The sequence below is a fragment of the Pristis pectinata genome, chromosome 1, assembly GCF_009764475.1.
Source record: "Pristis pectinata isolate sPriPec2 chromosome 1, sPriPec2.1.pri, whole genome shotgun sequence".
In the NCBI taxonomy this organism is placed as follows: domain Eukaryota; kingdom Metazoa; phylum Chordata; class Chondrichthyes; order Rhinopristiformes; family Pristidae; genus Pristis; species Pristis pectinata.
In genome coordinates this window covers 38,877,551-38,895,476 of record NC_067405.1, presented here as the reverse complement: position 1 = coordinate 38,895,476, position 17,926 = coordinate 38,877,551, and the positions used below count along the sequence as shown (strand labels likewise).

General features: G+C 38.0%; 2 protein-coding genes across 8 annotated transcripts in view; both read left to right on the top strand.

The window, feature by feature from the left end:
- Positions 1-1,752, top strand: part of pkp4 (plakophilin 4) — a 135,494-nt gene extending 133,742 nt beyond the window's left edge. For 6 of the 7 annotated variants that reach the window (XM_052019418.1, XM_052019400.1, XM_052019410.1 and 3 more), the window contains one exon: positions 792-1,752. In XM_052019418.1, the coding sequence (XP_051875378.1) occupies positions 792-1,040 (249 nt within the window). In that variant the 3' untranslated portion in view covers positions 1,041-1,752. The remainder of the gene's footprint in view (positions 1-791) is intronic. The other variant, XM_052019427.1, reaches the window with a different exon arrangement.
- A 2,777-nt stretch (positions 1,753-4,529) lies between these two features.
- Positions 4,530-12,377, top strand: LOC127575993 (death-associated protein-like 1). The gene is made up of 5 exons (XM_052026347.1): positions 4,530-4,543; positions 4,992-5,147; positions 9,398-9,453; positions 10,726-10,777; positions 11,928-12,377. The coding sequence occupies exons 2-5, from the start codon at positions 5,046-5,048 to the stop codon at positions 12,036-12,038; spliced, it is 321 nt and encodes a 106-aa protein (XP_051882307.1). The 5' UTR covers positions 4,530-4,543; positions 4,992-5,045; the 3' UTR covers positions 12,039-12,377.
- Positions 12,378-17,926: the final 5,549 nt, after the last annotated feature.

Below are 17,926 nucleotides of genomic sequence, written 5' to 3'. Positions count from 1 at the left end.
CCTGTTCTTCATGAACGTGTAAAACATCTTTAGATTTTCTTTGATTTTACCTATCAGTATTTTCTTCACGCCTTTTCTTTATGCCTTTTCTTCATGTTAAAAATTCCTTATAATTTCATCCCTACATTCTCTACAGTATCTTCTAGCCGTTATGCAGTACTGAGCTCTCAGTATATAACCCTCTATGTGGTTTATCAACAGTGAGCTCTAGTTTTGGCAGTCTCACCCATTTTCCTTATGAAATAACTTTATCCTGAACCACTTCAATCTCCTTTTTGAATGCCTCGCATTGGTTTGACACTGATGTATCTCAATTAGCTGTTTCCACTAGCAAGAGTGCATTCTGTGGAAAATATCTGCTAAGTGTTCAATTTTGCACTTAACCTTATCTAGGAATGTGTAACAGCTAGTTGATGAAAATCACTGGACAGTGTTAAATCAGATTAAGTTCTGAAGATGAATCTACTTAATTTTTAAATCTGTGGGAACTTCTCCCAAATGCTATATTTGGCAATGAGAAAAGATTTCTAAACTGCTTGACTGAAAAACTTAAATGAAAGTCTATCTTAAATCAATGGAAAATGGAAAAACAGTTTCTGGAATTTTCAAATATAGCACTAAGTCTATGATAGTTATTAAATTTCATTTATAACTTGCACATTGTGTAACCAACTGCATTTTTTACAAAATAGTTTAATATTTATCATTTCAACTGTATTAAATATTACTGAGTTGATAGTTTCTATGGTGTTGCTATAATTCTGCTTTATTAATTTCAACATTTTTAACAGCATCCACAGATGTACTATGGCCAAGATGACTCAAGCAGAAGAAATTATGATGCTTATAGAATGTATATGCAGTCTCCCCACAGTTATGAAGACCCTTATTTTGATGACCAAATTCATTATCCAGCAGTCACAGATTATACATCACAACGTGGACTAAAAACCTCAACTAATTATGTAGACTTGTATTCCACAACACGGCCGCCTTACCGAGCAGACCAGTACCCAGGATCCCCAGACTCCTGGGTTTAATATTAGGAAGACAAAATAGAAGAAAAATGTCTTTTTGCTCCATTTTTGAGATTTGATTGTAAGTAATCATTGATGTAAAAGATTTCCAGTGGAGACAGTGTGAATGTAACTTTAAGGAAGGAATTGAGGGTGTGGATCTTTTGAAAAAGGATATGAAAGGAACAGCAAAGGAAAATTGATGCGTCTTTTAAGTCAGACTAGATGTTAGATTTCTTATGTAGCTTTTATAGTTTGGTGGTGGTGGTGTGGGCAAAGTGATGAAAGGTTTGAGATGGAAGAAAATAGTTGGATAATGTGTGAGCAAAATAAAATGTGAAACTTCTGTGAATAAAGTGTTACTTTTGGTTTGTACAGACATTTTAAATATATATGTCCATTTTGTTTTATTGAATTATTGAATCTTCAAATTATGTATTCCATACACCTTGTAAATTTTGCTTTCTTTGGTGTAAATATGGAACTGCCATGTGAACAAGGTTGAAATCATTTCTTAAAGGAGTGTCCTGTATTGAAGTTAATTTTAAAATACAGGAGTCTTAAAATAGATGAATTAATCAAAATGAAAATAAGTACATTTTGTTTTAAAGAAGTTTTGTAATTTCAAAGAATGTGTATTTCCCAGTAAACTGAAAACTTATTTTTCCATTCCCATTCTGTGGCTGGTTTCACTGCCATTTGCTATATGCATTTATAAATAAATGTGATCATTCCATACACTGAAGTTTTGAGCTCAAGATTTTTTTTCTTTTTCTTCACTAGTTTAGCAATATTTTCTCTCTGAAGCTCATGTTTGTTAGAAGTAGAAAACTGCAGGTGCTGGAAATAAAAGCAAAATGCTGGAAATACTCAGCAGATTAGGCAGCATCTATGGAGAAAGATAGAGTTAATGTTTTACTGTGATGATTATCAAGATGGATATCAACGACATTTTCTATTTTTGCTACTGGTATATTAACTTGATATTCTAGATTGCAAGATTCCAACATTAATAGAATTCCAAACAACTTTTACTGCTACAATTGTGCAGTAACATTTGGTTTTATTCTCCATCTTGATTTTAGTGCATATTTTTTATGGCTACATCTTTAAGATATTCTAGCACCAAGTTTGAGACAGTCACTACTTATCAGGTATTTGCTTTAAAAATCATTTTTCAGATCTTTTGGGTCACAGAATTACTGTTGCTATCAGCATAAGCTTGCCTTTCTCTCAGAGGTACACTCGCCGTAAGTCAATGGCTTTTATAACAATATAATCTGCTCCATTACCTATCCCTACATTCTGTCTGCATTATTTATTGCTATTATACTTTTCACCATACATAATTAATCTATTTAACTATGAATGTTTCCCATCTAGTGCAGGATTGTTGTCTCCTGCTATCTATGTTTGTAACAAACCAGTGGTGAAACCCTTGATCAGCTGTGGTGAAGCCCTGATGAGAAATTTTCAATTAAAGGACAAAAAATACAGAATTCCTTATTCCTTGATGAAACCCTTTACTTGAGGTTGAGAGATTACAGTGACCTGGATAAACACTAGACAACCCTTTCCTTTCTCTCCAGCTGAACCCTGCATAAATTCTCAACTATCCTGGGAGCCAATCCACTAACAGTCCTATGAGACATGACTTCTGGTGACTGATCAGGCCAGCTGGCTGTGGTATTCTCTTAGCAGTGAGGTCTTATTTTTAAAGTAAAACCAGCTTGCTATAAACAATTGTATTTAGAGCTTCCTGTAGTCTCAGGAAAGAAATGCACAGCTTGTTTATGTCTATAAATTAATTATATAAAAAATCGTCGAGGTAGACCACAATTCGGTAGTTTAAAATACTTCAAAATTAGTTTTGCTAAGGCAGTGAATGTATTACTGTTAGTTTTGGAAGAAGGCAGCAGCAGAATCTCATTTCCCACGCAAACGTAACCAGAAACTACACTGTCCGCTTACTCATAGTCTTAAGCATCACTTACTTCCACCCCCTTCGTTATTCTATGACCATTTTTGTTAGCTCTGTACATTACTTCTCCGACCGTGCCTCTCCATCACTTTCCCTAAACTCTACTAGATCGATACATTTACCAATTCACCAGAAAACTCTTAATTGTCCATTATCATTCATCCTCACTGACACACATTGGCTCCTTGTCCCTATGGCACAATGAAGTTAAAATTCTCTGCTTCATGACTTCACACCACACTACACCAGCTGTCACTCTTAGTTTTACCTTCATTTCCTATTCCCTTTGGTCTCCAAATGCCTTCAGCATTTTTCTCCTTTTTCCTCACTTCTGGTGGCAGAGTCGTTGATTAATAGATCAGCATAAGTTTGGCAAGAATTGACCAGTATGTTGTTTTACTTTTGAAGTGTATAGACCCACTTGGTTCTGTTGGAGAGAGATGAGAAATGTCCTACTGCTGTGAACAAGCTGCTTCACTAATTATACAAGAAAACATTTGGAAGAATGTTTCAAGAATCAAGAAACCTATACTAGTTACTGATACAATGAAGACAGAATATTTACTTGTGTTTTTTTTGTAAACTATATTTCAAATAAACAATTCAGATTAAATTTCATTAAAATCATCAACTATTTTGGGTATAAACAACATAAATATTAGCAATTAGGATTGTAATTGGAATTGTAAAGAACTTGAAAAATAGACAATGTGATAAAGCTAAGTAAATGTGAATTTCGCCAAGAAATGAAACTGAATTGTAACATTAACATGCTGCAATATCCTGATTTTGTTAACTGCGACAACGCAACAAACACCACGCAGTCCCAACTACCATCCCTCTCCAATTTAAAACTCATGATGTTTGTTTCTTGTGACCATCTCTTCACTAAATCGGGTGACATCCCCGATTGATAAGGCTGAGAGGGAGATTGATCAGCAGGTGTGAACCCAGGTCAACTGGTGGTTCTTCCAAATATTGCCACTACGTTGCTTGTTCTCACGTGTTAAGACAAAAGGAATGATTTTTACTTGGCAACAATGTGGAGTGTGAAAAGCAACAAAGAAAGTGATCAGTCTGAATACCTGAGAGGACAGTAAAAATTTATGCTTAGTTTTTTTTGTGTTGGCTCAGGCCCAAAATTTCAGATTGGAGGGAAAGGAAAGTGGTATACCAGGGACTCTCAAAAATTGTCCCATCAGGGTATGTGAGGAGGGTGATTAAATAGAATGATTAAATAGAATAATTAAATTCAAAGGAAGTTGTTCCAAGCAGGAATGCCCAACTATTTCTACTTGAGCTGCAATAATTTTACATTAATTTTTTTTGCTAACTTGACTTAACCTCTGGGATTCTGCAAATTGCTACTTTAGTTCAGTTGTCAGACTTGATCCTGTACAAGTCTCTCCAAAGCAGAAGGTTAAAAAGCCATTGTGGTGTGTATGGAGTAGAACCCTGTCTGGAGGGGCATCTGGTTTCCCATATCTGTTCTTGCACTGCTAATGGGAGCAAGAGGAAACACAGGAGCTTCTCCCCGCTCCATCAGGTAAGAGTATTAAAAATTAAAAAGGTGGGAGAGGGAGGGGCAGAGATTGCAACAGAAAATGGGAGTTGATAAGTGGAGACAACAAAGGGCCGCAGATTATGGAATCAGATAAGAAAGGAAGGTGAAGGATGGAAATAAAATGGTGGGCAGATGGGAATAGTGGAGAGAGGTAGTAGGGGACCTACTGGGAGGAGTGTGTGGCTGATGGGGGAGGGGGAAAGAAACTGGGTGATGGAAGATTTAGAAAGAAGGGTGTGTGGGAGGATTTGGCCGGACCACAAGGAGATATTTCGGGACAGAGGGGGTGCAGGTTACCTGAACTTTGAGATGTTTCAAATGCGCAGTACGAGAAGGGATTTATATTTAATGTCATTTTTTAATTCCTGAAGCTATTTCGGTTAAGTGATTATTTCTTTGTAGCTGCTGTTTTTCATTATGTTATCTGCAGTTAAATCAAGTGACATTGTTTGGAGATGGAAGTCAATGAGCACGATTCCCTCCAATGAACCGCTTGCAATCAGAAGTAAATGCAGAACCACCTGCTTTGAGTCCCTTAAATCGCGGTGGAATTAAGGTGTTTTTACGATTGGAATTACGGAAAACGGTAAAGTGAATGTTATTCTCGTCATTGTGCGAACTGAATTTTTTCACTGTGACGTCCAGATTTTTCTTATTTTCTGGAGTTGGGTCGAGTTCTAATTCCTAATAGTCATCTTCCAGGTGTAAATAGGAAAGTAGTAGATGTTTTTCTTGACGTTTAAAAACAAAATTAACGAATTTTCATATGAGAAGAAACGCCCTTTCTGTGTTGAGACCTAATTTTCTCGTTAGGTACTAGATTAAGGCGTGGGAAATTCGGTGCAAGAACTTCTTGAAATTCTTTGGGTACTACTCACGCTCTTTTCTGTAAGTCTTCCATGTTAGAACTTGTTTCTGATTATAAATTGGTAGAGCTATTACTTTATGTATGGAGTAGGGTGACTGAGTGAAGGGATATTGAGCAAGGTGAACCGCGACTTCCTGAAAACGGGGTATTTTAACCATGCTCGGCGATCTTACGGGCTTTAGGTACATTGGAGCGTACTAATTAGAAGTAAACCACTGGGGTTATTAAGCCTACTCGCTATTTAATAAAGTCTGTTTGTAACCTTTCACTGTGAGCTCTCGTCTATTCGCGGTAACCTTTCACTTCATTGTTGATCAAGTATTTGCCAACCTTTGCCTTAAAAAAAATTAGAAGATTGCTTCCACCATTCTTTGAGGAAGAAACCCAAAATATCATCTCCATCTGAGGGGAGATATTTTTGCCTTGTCTGCCTTAAATGGGTGAGTTGTTACTTTTAAGTGCTGACCTCTCCAATTCTAAATTCATCAACAAGAGGAAACATCCCCTATCTCAAAACCCTGAAGAGCTTTTATGTTTCAATCTCTGTTTTAATTTTCCCTCGTTTTCCTTCTCTTCCCACCCCACCCCCCAAAAAAAACCATTGCCAATTTTCTTTGGCATTTTGACAATTTTCAGTTGTCATTATGCCTATATTTCTTATGGAGTTAATTTTTTCTAATTCTTGTATCTCAGTATGCAGTTTTACATTGACAAACTTTTCAATGTTAAACATGAAATGTATTCATGATAGATGGAAAGAAACTCTCATTTGCAGAGGAGTTGAGAACTACAGGCTATAGAACGAAGCTGAATGGTGAAAGATAACATGGATATTTTTTTTATAGACCTGAGCAATTGGGGCCTGGAGTGCACTAGCTGGGATAGTTGTGGAACCAGATTAAACTTGTATGCGAAATAGAATTAGCAGCTGTGTGTGTTGGGGGTGGGGTGGGGGGGGGGGGGGGAAGAGAAGAGGGAGGTTAAGGAGAGGAATGATTTTTACATAAAACTGGTACAGATTCATTTCACTGAATAGCTTCCTTCTGTGATTTGTACTCTATGTTGACTTGTAGACTACTTTGGTTCTTGGAGTTGGAAGTTGTGGATGACCAGAATATGAGCAATACCTATTAGGGTATTATCTCATTAGTTGAGGATTAGGTTTTGAACTTTAATTCTGCTAGTAGCAGCAGCTATTATCTTGTCCAAGAGTGAACAAATAACAGTAAGACTTTATGCTTCAAGTTACTCATTCACATTTAAATATTGAGACTTTCTATTCTAAGTGTGATTTCATCATCATCAGCCCTTTGGAAGTGGGATCAGTTTTTATCTTTTATCTCAAGAATACTTTGGCATTGCATCCAACACTCGAGGATTTTTTGCAAACAGGACTCAGCTGGATTCTGACCAGAACACTCAACTATTATTATGGTATTCACAACATAGATTGACAATATTTGTTCTGCATTTAGTTGAATGTAGCTGTTAAGGCTAGTCAAACCATTGGTTGTAGAAATTTCTTGAGTTTAAGGCACAATGAACTTCACTTCTAAAGCACATTCAATGCTTAATACATCTGCCTCTTTCAGTTTCATTCACAAGAGTATGGCTGGCTTTTTGTATATTAATGTAGATAAATAATCTTGGCATTGTTTTATTTCCTCTTTTAATGATTTGCTTTATCCAATTCCCTTGTTTCTCATTTAATGTCCAAATTAGAACTCTGTCCTTGTCTGATACACCTATTGCTCATCAACAATTTGTATTTGCAAAATGCCAGTTTATCCACCATTTGCTCACTAAAAATTGTACTTCTTGTAATGTGAGAGACTACAGATGCTGGAAATCTGGAGCAACACAATGCTGGAGGAACTCAGTGGGTCAGGCAGCATCTATGGAGGGAAAGGAACAGTTGATGTTTTAGTTCCCCACCTCTTCCCTTTTTTGTATTGCATGGTCCACTGTTCTCTCCTATCAGACTTCATTGTCTTCAGCCCTTTGCCTCCTCCACTTACCACCTCCCCAGCTTTGCACATCTTCCCTCTTTTTCTTTCCTCCTCTTCCTCACCACGCCCCCCCCCCCATTCACCTATCACCTGCCAATTCATGCTACTCCACCCCTTTTATTCTGACTTCTGACCTCCTTTCCAGTCCTGAAGAAGGGTCCCAAAACATCAGCTGTTTATTTCCCTCCATTGTTGCTACCTGACCCACTGAGTTCCTCCAGCATTTTGTGTGTTGATACTTTTTTGTAACAAGGCTACCACAGTTCATTGAAACTTTCTGATCTTCAAGTTGAGAATTCTAGTCTGACTTCACTGGATATCTTGGTGCATTATCTAAGTGAGGTTGCACACTTTTTAAAGATTTACTTGTAAACAAGCACTTGAGGCACACTTCTATCTAAAATGCAGTTAGTGCTTCATGTGCACTGTTGATGGTCTTTATTATTGATTGGAAATTTATTTTTCTTTCTTTCTTCCATCACTAAATAATCCTATTGGTCAAGGTAGCTAAAATACTCCATGTAGTGCTGGTATTTCCAGTGTGTTTGAAATCTATTGTTTTGCCTGTGAATGTCATATTGCAAGTTAACATTAGAAGTTTGTCTTTCCATATTACAACAGTTAATTTTAATATCTACCAATAACATGCTTATTTTTGTACTAATTAGTGTCTATTACATTATCAAAAATGGCTAATGTGTTAAACACTCCTTTAAAAATATTCGACCCTTCAGATAATTAGGTATGCAAATGATTTTGCTTTAAATCCTTGTAACTGACTTTTCTTGGTATCAGGTGATGTATCATGTGCCTTTAAGTTTAAAGTAAATGCTGCAGGATTTTGGTTAACTTGACATCCCATTTCCGCCCCCCCCCCAAAAAAAAACTTGAACTGTAGTAATGAAAGAAAAATTGGCCAATAACTTTGCAGCATTACTAAAATTCTCTTCAAAATTAGTATAAGATGGTTGTATTTGGAAGAAGATTAGAATTTCCAAGGAAGATTTATTTTGTATGAAATATAAATTAGTACTGATCAAATGCAAAATACTGTGGTGAAAATCTGGGGGGAAACAAAACACAATGAAGAACTTTGTAGCATCTGCAGAGAAACACTTTAATGTTAAAGTGCCTGACCCTTATTCAAATCAATGATTTCTTTTCACTGACTTTTCTGTCCTAAGTGTTTTAACCACATCCAACTTTGAAAGATAAACTGAAAAATGAGCAGACCCGATAGGTGGAATGGCCTAATTCTGCTCCTATAGTCTTATGGTCTTCAGATGCTCGCCACTAGTCTAACAATTTCAAGATTCCTGGTCCTCCATTTAGACATGTGACAACATCCTGGACTTGGTATTTGAACTTGGCAAATTTCTGGTAATTCCACTGTTCCTATTTGTGCCTTGTACGTTTTGTTTCTTGACCTAAAGTGCCTGTTTACATTGCACAGGATTCCTTGTGTCCTGCACCTTGCTGCAGACTTTTTTTTCCTTTTTTTGAAGTTATTGTGTGGCAAAAATACAGGCAATAACTATTTTAAAAAGAAATATAACATTAGAACATAAATAGAAGCAGGGGCAGGCCAAACAATAACATCCTTCTCTTGGTGCTGCTTTCCTGAATTAACTTGCTTGATTTCTATTATCCCTTTAAAAAGCAATGATAATTAAAAGTAGTTCTGGAGTTCTTGTTCACTTTGACAGTTCCCAGTAATCAAAAAGTCTTTGTGCATTTATATCATGTTTTGATTTATTTTTAAAGTGTCTGATGCTGATTTTTTTTTAAAATCTGTTTCGCCCATGAACAAATATGGTTTGTAATTACTGCATCAAATTTCCATAAAGCAGGATAGCACTATGATTCAATCCATGGGGGTTTCAAAATAATTGTAATTATTCGTTGACAAATGAGTCAATACAGAGAATATTATACACTTTTCTGTTCATATGTATGAAGGTTGCCAAAAAAGAGGAAAAAACTGACCAAGAAATCAAGTCGCTTCAAAGCTCAAGGTAAATAATTCCACATCCTTTTCTAACTTGTGTTCTGGTGAATGTATAAAGCTGATTACTTTCTGCATGGATAGTATGAGAATACAGTAACAGACCTTCAGTCCTGCAAGTGATAGACAGTAAGTAACCAAAGAACAATTTTTTTAGTTGTTGAGATTGACCAAATATTCTGTCTGAGGACAGAGCCATTCTTGAAGCAAATTTCAGTGTCTTTTACTATTTGGTGATCAGTTCCTCATTGGTAACTACCAATGCATCCAACATACTTGCAAAATGTATTTTGCATGTGTTTGCCTCTTGTCTGAACTCCCATTTGTGTTTGACTAATGCCAATAAATTGGATATCTGGAAATATTTTTTTTATTTTTAAATTACCAGTGCCCCACTCAAATTTTGACTTTGGTTCAGAATGTAACTCTCGAGCTGAATTGGCTGTACTAGTTTTTAAGCAAGGGAAAAGTTTGCATGCAAGATTCATCAGGGCTTTTCACTAAAGGAGCTATATTTGATTTTGTATTGATTGGGACTTTATTTGGTTCAGGAAATTAGACTAACCTCAAAGCAAGTTTTTTTTTCTAGTTTAACCTCTAGGCAATTGTCATTTCTGCTATAGTTCATGCTTAATCCAATATATTGATGAAAAATTGATTGAACAAACTGACAATAGAACAGAAAGCACTGACCTCCACATATAGGTTTCCTTGCAATAATATACCAATTGAACTTGGAGCTTTATAAATTTTCCCTTAAGAGAGAGTGTAGACTAGATGCAAAAATGTGACATTGCCTTATCTCCCTATTGTTAATCTTTAGTTTTTCTTAGCACAGCCATGTGTATATACAATTTTATGAATTTTGTTTCATGGCAAAAGATTTTGGGGACATTCAGTCCAATATCCTGGCATAAATGTTCTTCATCTATAGTGTGTATTATTTGAATGTCATTTAATACTTGAAACTGGATTTTCCACCATAATGATATGGCCAGTTCTGCACAAAGATCTCTTCCTGCTTTAATACTTTTACATGAGCTTGGGGTGTGTGTGGTTGGGGGTGGTGGGGTGGGTTGGGGAAGAGAAGGGTAGGGGAAACAATTATTGAGTTATTTCTCTACCGGTCGCTCTCTCGCTCCTTCCATTGCCTGAGTGGTAGTACTTGTCTGCCTTGCCTTCCAAGTGTCCTTTTTTGTTTACAGATTCCTGTCAAAAATGGATCACAAACCCATCCAACTTCCATTCTAAGTAATAGAATTACTTTTTCTATATTTTTCAGTGCTATCAATGCATCTAAAATGAGTTTTACCTTGGCTAGAACTATTGACAAGGTGAGTATGAATAAAAATATTACCAATATGCTTCAAAACAATTAAGCTTGCACAAATCTGTGTAGTTATTAGACTCTGTATTCTTTCATTTCAATTGATGCTTATGAAATAATGAGAAAATTGTTTGGTTGTAATACTGGCATACCTTTCTGCTTTTTCTTCCCTATGAAAATCCATGGTCCTGTAACTCAAACATCTATGTTTACAGTTTTAAGTGCCAGAACCTTGCCTGCACCCATATAACTATAATTTGGTCTCTCCATATCTTAAGAGGGACAGAGGTGGTAAAATGAATTCACTTCATTTAATATTTGGCAGATTTGTTTGATTGGAGCAGTCAAACTTTTCTTTTGGGGGTGGAGGAGGAGAGGAGTGAGTGGTGGTGCCTGTAAGAGTCCGTACTAGAATGACATGTAACTGTAACTTTGCACTGTCAATGATGGATTAATTTGTTTGATCATTACCAAATTGTAGTTTACAAATAAGTTTTAAATTATTGAAAATGACACACAAATTCTTTACAAGTTCAGTCATTCATCTCTTAGATTTTAATGAAGGAAGAATTGTAAATGCTGGTCTGGAATCCAGAAGGGCAAACATCATGGGAGATACATCAGCATCTGTACTTTAGACCTTGGGTTATTTCTTTCTCAATATCACTTTTACTAAAATGTCAGTCTGGTTTAGCAACAGAATAGATCTCCCCTTTAACAGCAGCATAGCAGAAATGTCCTTGAGTGTTAAGTCTAGTGGGTGACTTAAGATTTTTAAAAATGAAATCACATTTTATGGTCACCACTTAATTCCATCTGGCATCCCCAATTTCTTTAGGGGAAATAAGGGAATAGACTAATAAAACAAGGAAACCAATCTGGTATTATGTTGAGTTTTTGGTGATGGGGTGGTTGAATGCTAAAAGTGGCAATTCATTTGACTTGTATAGAAAAGTTGCCATTGCAGTAACCCCAAAACTCTAGTCAAATACAACAACTAAGATTGTCTTCCTTGACAGGCTGGCTATGATTTTACTGCTTCCACAATATGAACAGTATTAATAAAATGCCTACAAATAACTCCCCTCTTGATCCTATACCTGAAACAAGTTCTTCAAAGAAAGGGCTAATTATGTGTATTTACTTCCAATTTTTAGCTGAGCCATAATTTTCCATTTACAATTGCACATCAAAAGCCTCTGCCAGCTCTGGAGAAGTTCTCACCGGCAAGATGCATTCACCTTATTCACCAGCCACGAAAATGTTGAAAGAACTTAATTACTTGCTAAGTGTACAGCCAGCAGCTGCCACTAAACTGATTTGAAGAAAACCTGATTAAAACTTCATTGCAACTATTCCACAAGTGCAGAGCTAGAGCTTTGTATCCTTGCAAAAGTTGGCTTTAGTGGATTGGAATGAGTTGTGACATCTTGGTCAAATTGCATACCACTTCTGGTGATTTAATTTCTATTTTGGCTACTAATTGCACAAATGGAAGTAACCTTGTGGCTGTCTCTGGAAATGAATGATTAACTTCAAGATGACTAGATGATTTTTCGAAAGATAATTAGCTTGCAGTTATTAGTTTAGAAAAGGAACAAAAATTGAACTTGTTTAACCTTCCCCTGTTGCTAATAAACCATTTGTTGACCTGTACAACTTGGCTGATTTCTAGTGTTACATTTTAATTCCTCCAGCTTGGCTCTTGGCTGAATAGTTGCAACATGGAAAGAGGCTTTTTGGACCAATACATCTATACAGACTTTTGTAAGAGCAATCTGGTGAATCCCACTTGCCGTTGTTCTACTATTTACCTTCTCCCCACCATCAATCCAATCTCCCAAAGTCCTGGAGATTCTTTCCTTTCAGATAGTTGTACAGGGTACTTGGTACCATTTTATTTATTGACCTATCTAGCCAACTAATGAATGACAAAACTTGCAGACTCTGCCTGAACAGGTGCCCATATGTGAGAACTGCAAAATAAATCTTCTGGTTTGAGGATTGGACCAAACCTGTTGCAGATGTATCCATCCCTGATGATGACTCAACCTGATGACAAGAGCTAGAGTGAATGAGGAGCTGATAGAAATTGACATTATTTAGATGTCCATCCTCTGACCTGCACCCCAAGATTTCAAAAGGTGGAGATGGTGAATGGCATCCCTGGTTTAGTTAGGTTGTAGAAGAGCATTCCAGCAGCAACATTGAATGTAAAAAAAAAACACATCTGTGCTTGTTGAAGAAGAGGACCCAGAGGTAGTTATGTGATATCAAATTTGAGCTCTGCAATTCTGCCAGTTCCATTCATGTGTGAAAACATACAATGGCTGGCTTGCTTGCAGAAGGATACTCCATTAATATCTTCATCCTCCATCTGCCAGAACCCAGCATTAGTATAAAACAAGGCTGAAGCATTTGTGACTTTCATGTGGTTGATCCAATTTTAATATTCATTACTGAAAATGCTGAATGTGACATGCTTTGGGATTTGACAACTCCAGACTTGTATTTCAAAACTAGTTTTACTTCTGGGATGAGTGTTCTAAGCATAGCTACAATAATTGCATCTACCCAAAATTGTAGAAAATTGCCTGGTTATATCCTCTGGCCATTTACCACTATACAAGATTACTCAAGTCTCATTGACAATGTCACATCCAAGTTGCATTCACTCACCATTAACCTGCTTATTGAGCTTCAGAATGTGTTCTGCCAGGAATCAGAGTTTTAGATCGTTTTTTATTTGAAGAGGTAACTAAGAGGATTTAGGGCAGAGCAGTTGATGTTGTCTATATGGACTTCTGCAAGGCCTTTTGACAAGGTCTTGCATGGAAGGCTAGTCTGGAAGGTGAGATAGCATAGGATTTGGGGATACACAATTGGCTTGATGGTGGGAAACAGAGGGCAATGGCAGAAGGTTTTTGGACTGGAAGCCTGTGACTAGTAGTTTGCCACAGGGATCAGTGCTGGGCCCATTGTTTTGTCATTTGTATAAATAATTTGGATGAGAATGTATAAAATGTGGTTAGTAAGTTTGTGGATAAAAAAAAATGGTATCATAGTGCAGGTTATCAAAAATTACAAGGCACTTGGTAAGTCAACTGAAGAATGGTATTCAATCTAGGTAAGTGTGAGGTGTTGCATTTTGGGATATCAAACCAGGGTAGAACTTGTACAGTGAATGGCAGGGCCCTGGGGAGTGTCATGGAACAGGGACCTAGGAATACAAGTACATAGCACCCTGAAAGTGGTGTCACAGGTAGACAGGGTGGCAAAGGTGTTTGGCATGCTGGCCTTCAGTTGGGGCATTGAGTATCGGAGTTGGGACATGATGTGAGGCTGCACCTGGAGCATTGTGTATGGTTTTGGTTGCCCTCTTATAGGAAAGGTGTCATTACATTGGGAAGAGTGCAAAGAAGATAGGATGTTGCCAGGATTCAAGGGCCTGAGTTATAGTGAGACGTTTGCAGGTTAGGACTTCATTCATTGAAGTGTAGGAGACCTGAGGGGGTGACTTTCAGAGGTGTATAAAATCATGAGGGGCATAGATGGGGTGAATGCATATGGTCCTTTTCCTAGGGAAAGGGAATAATAAAAAACCTAGAGGGTATAGGTTTAAAGTGAGAGGGGAAAGATTTCAAAGGGATATGAGGGGCAACTTCATGCAGAAGGTAATGCATATATGGAATGAGCTACCAGAGAAAGTGGCAGGTACAATAACATTTAAGACAGTTGGACAGGTATATGGATAGGAAAGGTTTAGAGGGATATGGGCCAAACAAGCGCATGGGAGTCATGGATGAGTTGGGCCAAAGATCCTGTTTCCATGCTGTACTACTTTGACTTTCTATGACTCTAAGCTCCAAACCTCATTGTCAGATTTTAGTTTGCTTATCCAATCCCAAAGGCAAAATTTGGATGGATTGGGGCATCAAACCATGGTAAATCTGTTAATGGGAACTAAGTAGTATTTTTCACTAGCTATAGCCATATCTGATACAGGATGATGGTTTGTATGTTGAGGTCAATCAATACAGCACCTGGAGTTTTTAGGATAGCTCCCAGGCACTACAATCTTCAGTTGCTTCACCACTGACTTTCCTTCCACACCACCTTGTAAGTTTGTCATATTAAGTAATGATAAAAATGTTTGGTTCCATTTGCACCTGCACTCACTTGCCTAGGTTGCCTTGACAGCACCTATGACCAATATTACCAAGAATCTCATGTAGAAGTAATGAGAATAATAACTTGAAATATTCAGCAGGTTAGGAATTGTCAGTGGAGAGGTAAATAATCATCTATTTCCAACAAGAGTGAGTTTCCTCCGACATTCAACAGAATATCCATTGCTAAGCTCTCATTACTCTTGACCATAAATGTAATTCTACAAGCCATGTAGCTACTATAATAAAAACAGAAAATGCAGGAAATACTGTAATATTTCATGTTGCTGATCTGTCATAACTTGTGGTGACAATAGCATGAGAGAAGCAGGGTAACTTACAGCCAGTGGCTCACTTTCTGACCTTTTTCCTACTATCTATAAGAATTGTGTTAATGGTTAAAAGTTGAAGATTCTGAGCGATGTCTTGTTCTGCCAGAAAGAAGGGGACTGATTAGGAAGTGTCAACGTGATTTTGTTGAGGGGAGATCCTGTCTCTTTTTGAGGAGGTAACTAAGAAAATTGAAGGCAGGACAAAAGGCGTTGTTTACATGGCCTGCATGGTAGGTTGGTCCTGAACTTTAAGGCATAAAGGATCTGGGGTAGATTAGATCAAAAATTGGCTTGGTGCTAGGGGGCAGAGGGTAGTGGTGGATGGGTGTTTCTTCTGACTGGACTGCAGGGATTGGTGCCAGAACCAAGGTTTGTAATATGTATAAATGACATGGATGAGAATGTAGATGGCTTGATTAAGTTTGTAGAAGACATGAATATTGTGGAGCTGCAGAGAGTGAAGAACATTGTCTAAGGTTATAGTGGGACATCAGCTGGAAAGTTGGGTAGGGGTGGCAGGTGAAATGTAATACAGATGAGGTTATGCACTTTGGGGAGTTCTAGTAGGACATGTAAAGTGGCAGCAACATTAGGAACATTGATGTATGGAGGGATGTTGGCATGCAAGTCCATAACTTGATGAAAGTGGCAACACAAATGGATAGTGTAGTGGAGGAGGCATTTGGTATTCTTGTCTCCATAGGCTGAGACATTGAGTATGAGTTGGGACATGTTGCAGCTGTGCAAAATATTGGTTAGACTGCATTTGGAGTATTATGTACAGTTATAGTCACCACAGGAAGGATGTGGTAGAAATAGTGCAGAAGAGATTTTTGTCACGATATTTCCCAGAATGGAGGGCTGTAGTGATGAGGAGAAATTGGATAGGTTGGGTTCAGTCCTACTGGAAAGTAGGAGGCTGAGGGGTGACCTTATAGAGGTGCTTAAAATTTGAGGGGCATAGATGGGATGGAAAGGGTCCTTTTCCAGGGTAGGGAAACTTAGAACTAGAGGGCATGGGCTTAAGGTGAGGGGGAGAAATTTAAAGGAGATCTGAGGGGTGAGTTTTTCATATAGAATAATGGTCATCTGGAATGAGTTCCAAGGGGAGATGCTAGAGGTAGATACAATTATAATGTTTGATGCACTTGAAGAGGTACTTAAATAGCAAAGGCATATAGGGTTACGAGTCTAATGCAGGCAAATGAGATTAGCATTGATAGACATCACAGTCGGCCTGGACGAGGTGGGCTGAAAGGGCCCATTTTTGTGATGTATGATCCTATGAAATACTGAAAGTTAGGCAGCACCCATAGAGAAACAGTTAATACTTCAGGTTGATGATCTTTCAATAGCTAGGAAAATTTAGAAAACCTGCATTAGGTTTCTGAGGGGAGGGTGGGAAGGATTAAGGAAATGTCTGTGCTTGGAGATCAAGGAAAAAATGGATGACACTGATGTTTGCTGAGAAGAGGAGGTGAAGGCTTGTTTGTGGCAGCTGATTTGTCTGGAGGAGGTATAATTAGAGGGAAGTTAAAGAAAATCTGGGAATTGTCAGTAATGGAACACAGCAATTGCTAGAAAACTGGGCTTTTACAATATTAACACATTTCAGAAGGATGGGCAGCTTCCTTGGGGGGAGAGAGAAATTGAGATGTTACAGATTTATGAACTTGCATCGGAACTGGCCACAGAATGGAAGACAAAAACTGCAGATGCTGGAAATCAAATTTTAAAAAAAACAGTAAGCACTCCAGGCACTCAGCAGACCAGAAAACATCTGCAGGGAAAGGAAAAACAAAACCAGCACTCCAAGCCATTGCCTCTAAACCATTTGCTTTCTTAGGTGAAATAAGGGATGGGCATTAAATGTTGACCTTTCCAATGAAGTGCATAAGCCAGGCATAAATGAATGGGTGACCCTACTAGGAGTGCTGAACTGCAGATGGCATCACACTTTGCTGCAATTCAAGCCTCTGTACCACATTGAGATGCACAAGATTCAATCTTAATAAGATAATCTCTCATTCTTCTAACCTCCAGTTTTCTAACTTGGCCAGGATCCATCAATCCATAAATCCTCATCCTATGCATCAACCTACAATACACCGATTTAAAGGCCTGTAAATCCTTCGTCGGGTAGAGAGACCAAAACTGCACTCCAAGTGGGATTTTGGCAAAACTGTATACTAGCTTTGCATTTTTGTCCTGTAACATCCTTTGCCTTCCTAAGTGCTTGCATGCTGTACGGTTAATTTGTGCCTCAGATCCCTCTACACTCAAATATACAACCTCACAGTTTCCCACAAAATGATCCATGTCCACTCTCTTGACTCCTCTCGTAATCCGCCCATGTCCTTTTGCCTGAAATGGCCATCTTTTTAGTTGCTGCTGACGATCTGGGTACCACTTCATTGTTCAGGTGACTTAAAGTGACTTTGTCTCGCAGTCTGTGAGGCAGTATGTAACCTGTTCGGTGGGTTCCCTTTTAGTGGGCGAGCCCGAAATAAGATTGACGGTCTAGAGACCAGTTATCCGGTGGAGAAGGTGTATGGGGAATTGCAGACTGTAGGAGTGAGCCAGTGAGGAACAGGGAGAAGAGGCGGGACCTGAATTTCCATTCCAATGACCTCATTGGTATCTGTGGGAGGAGAG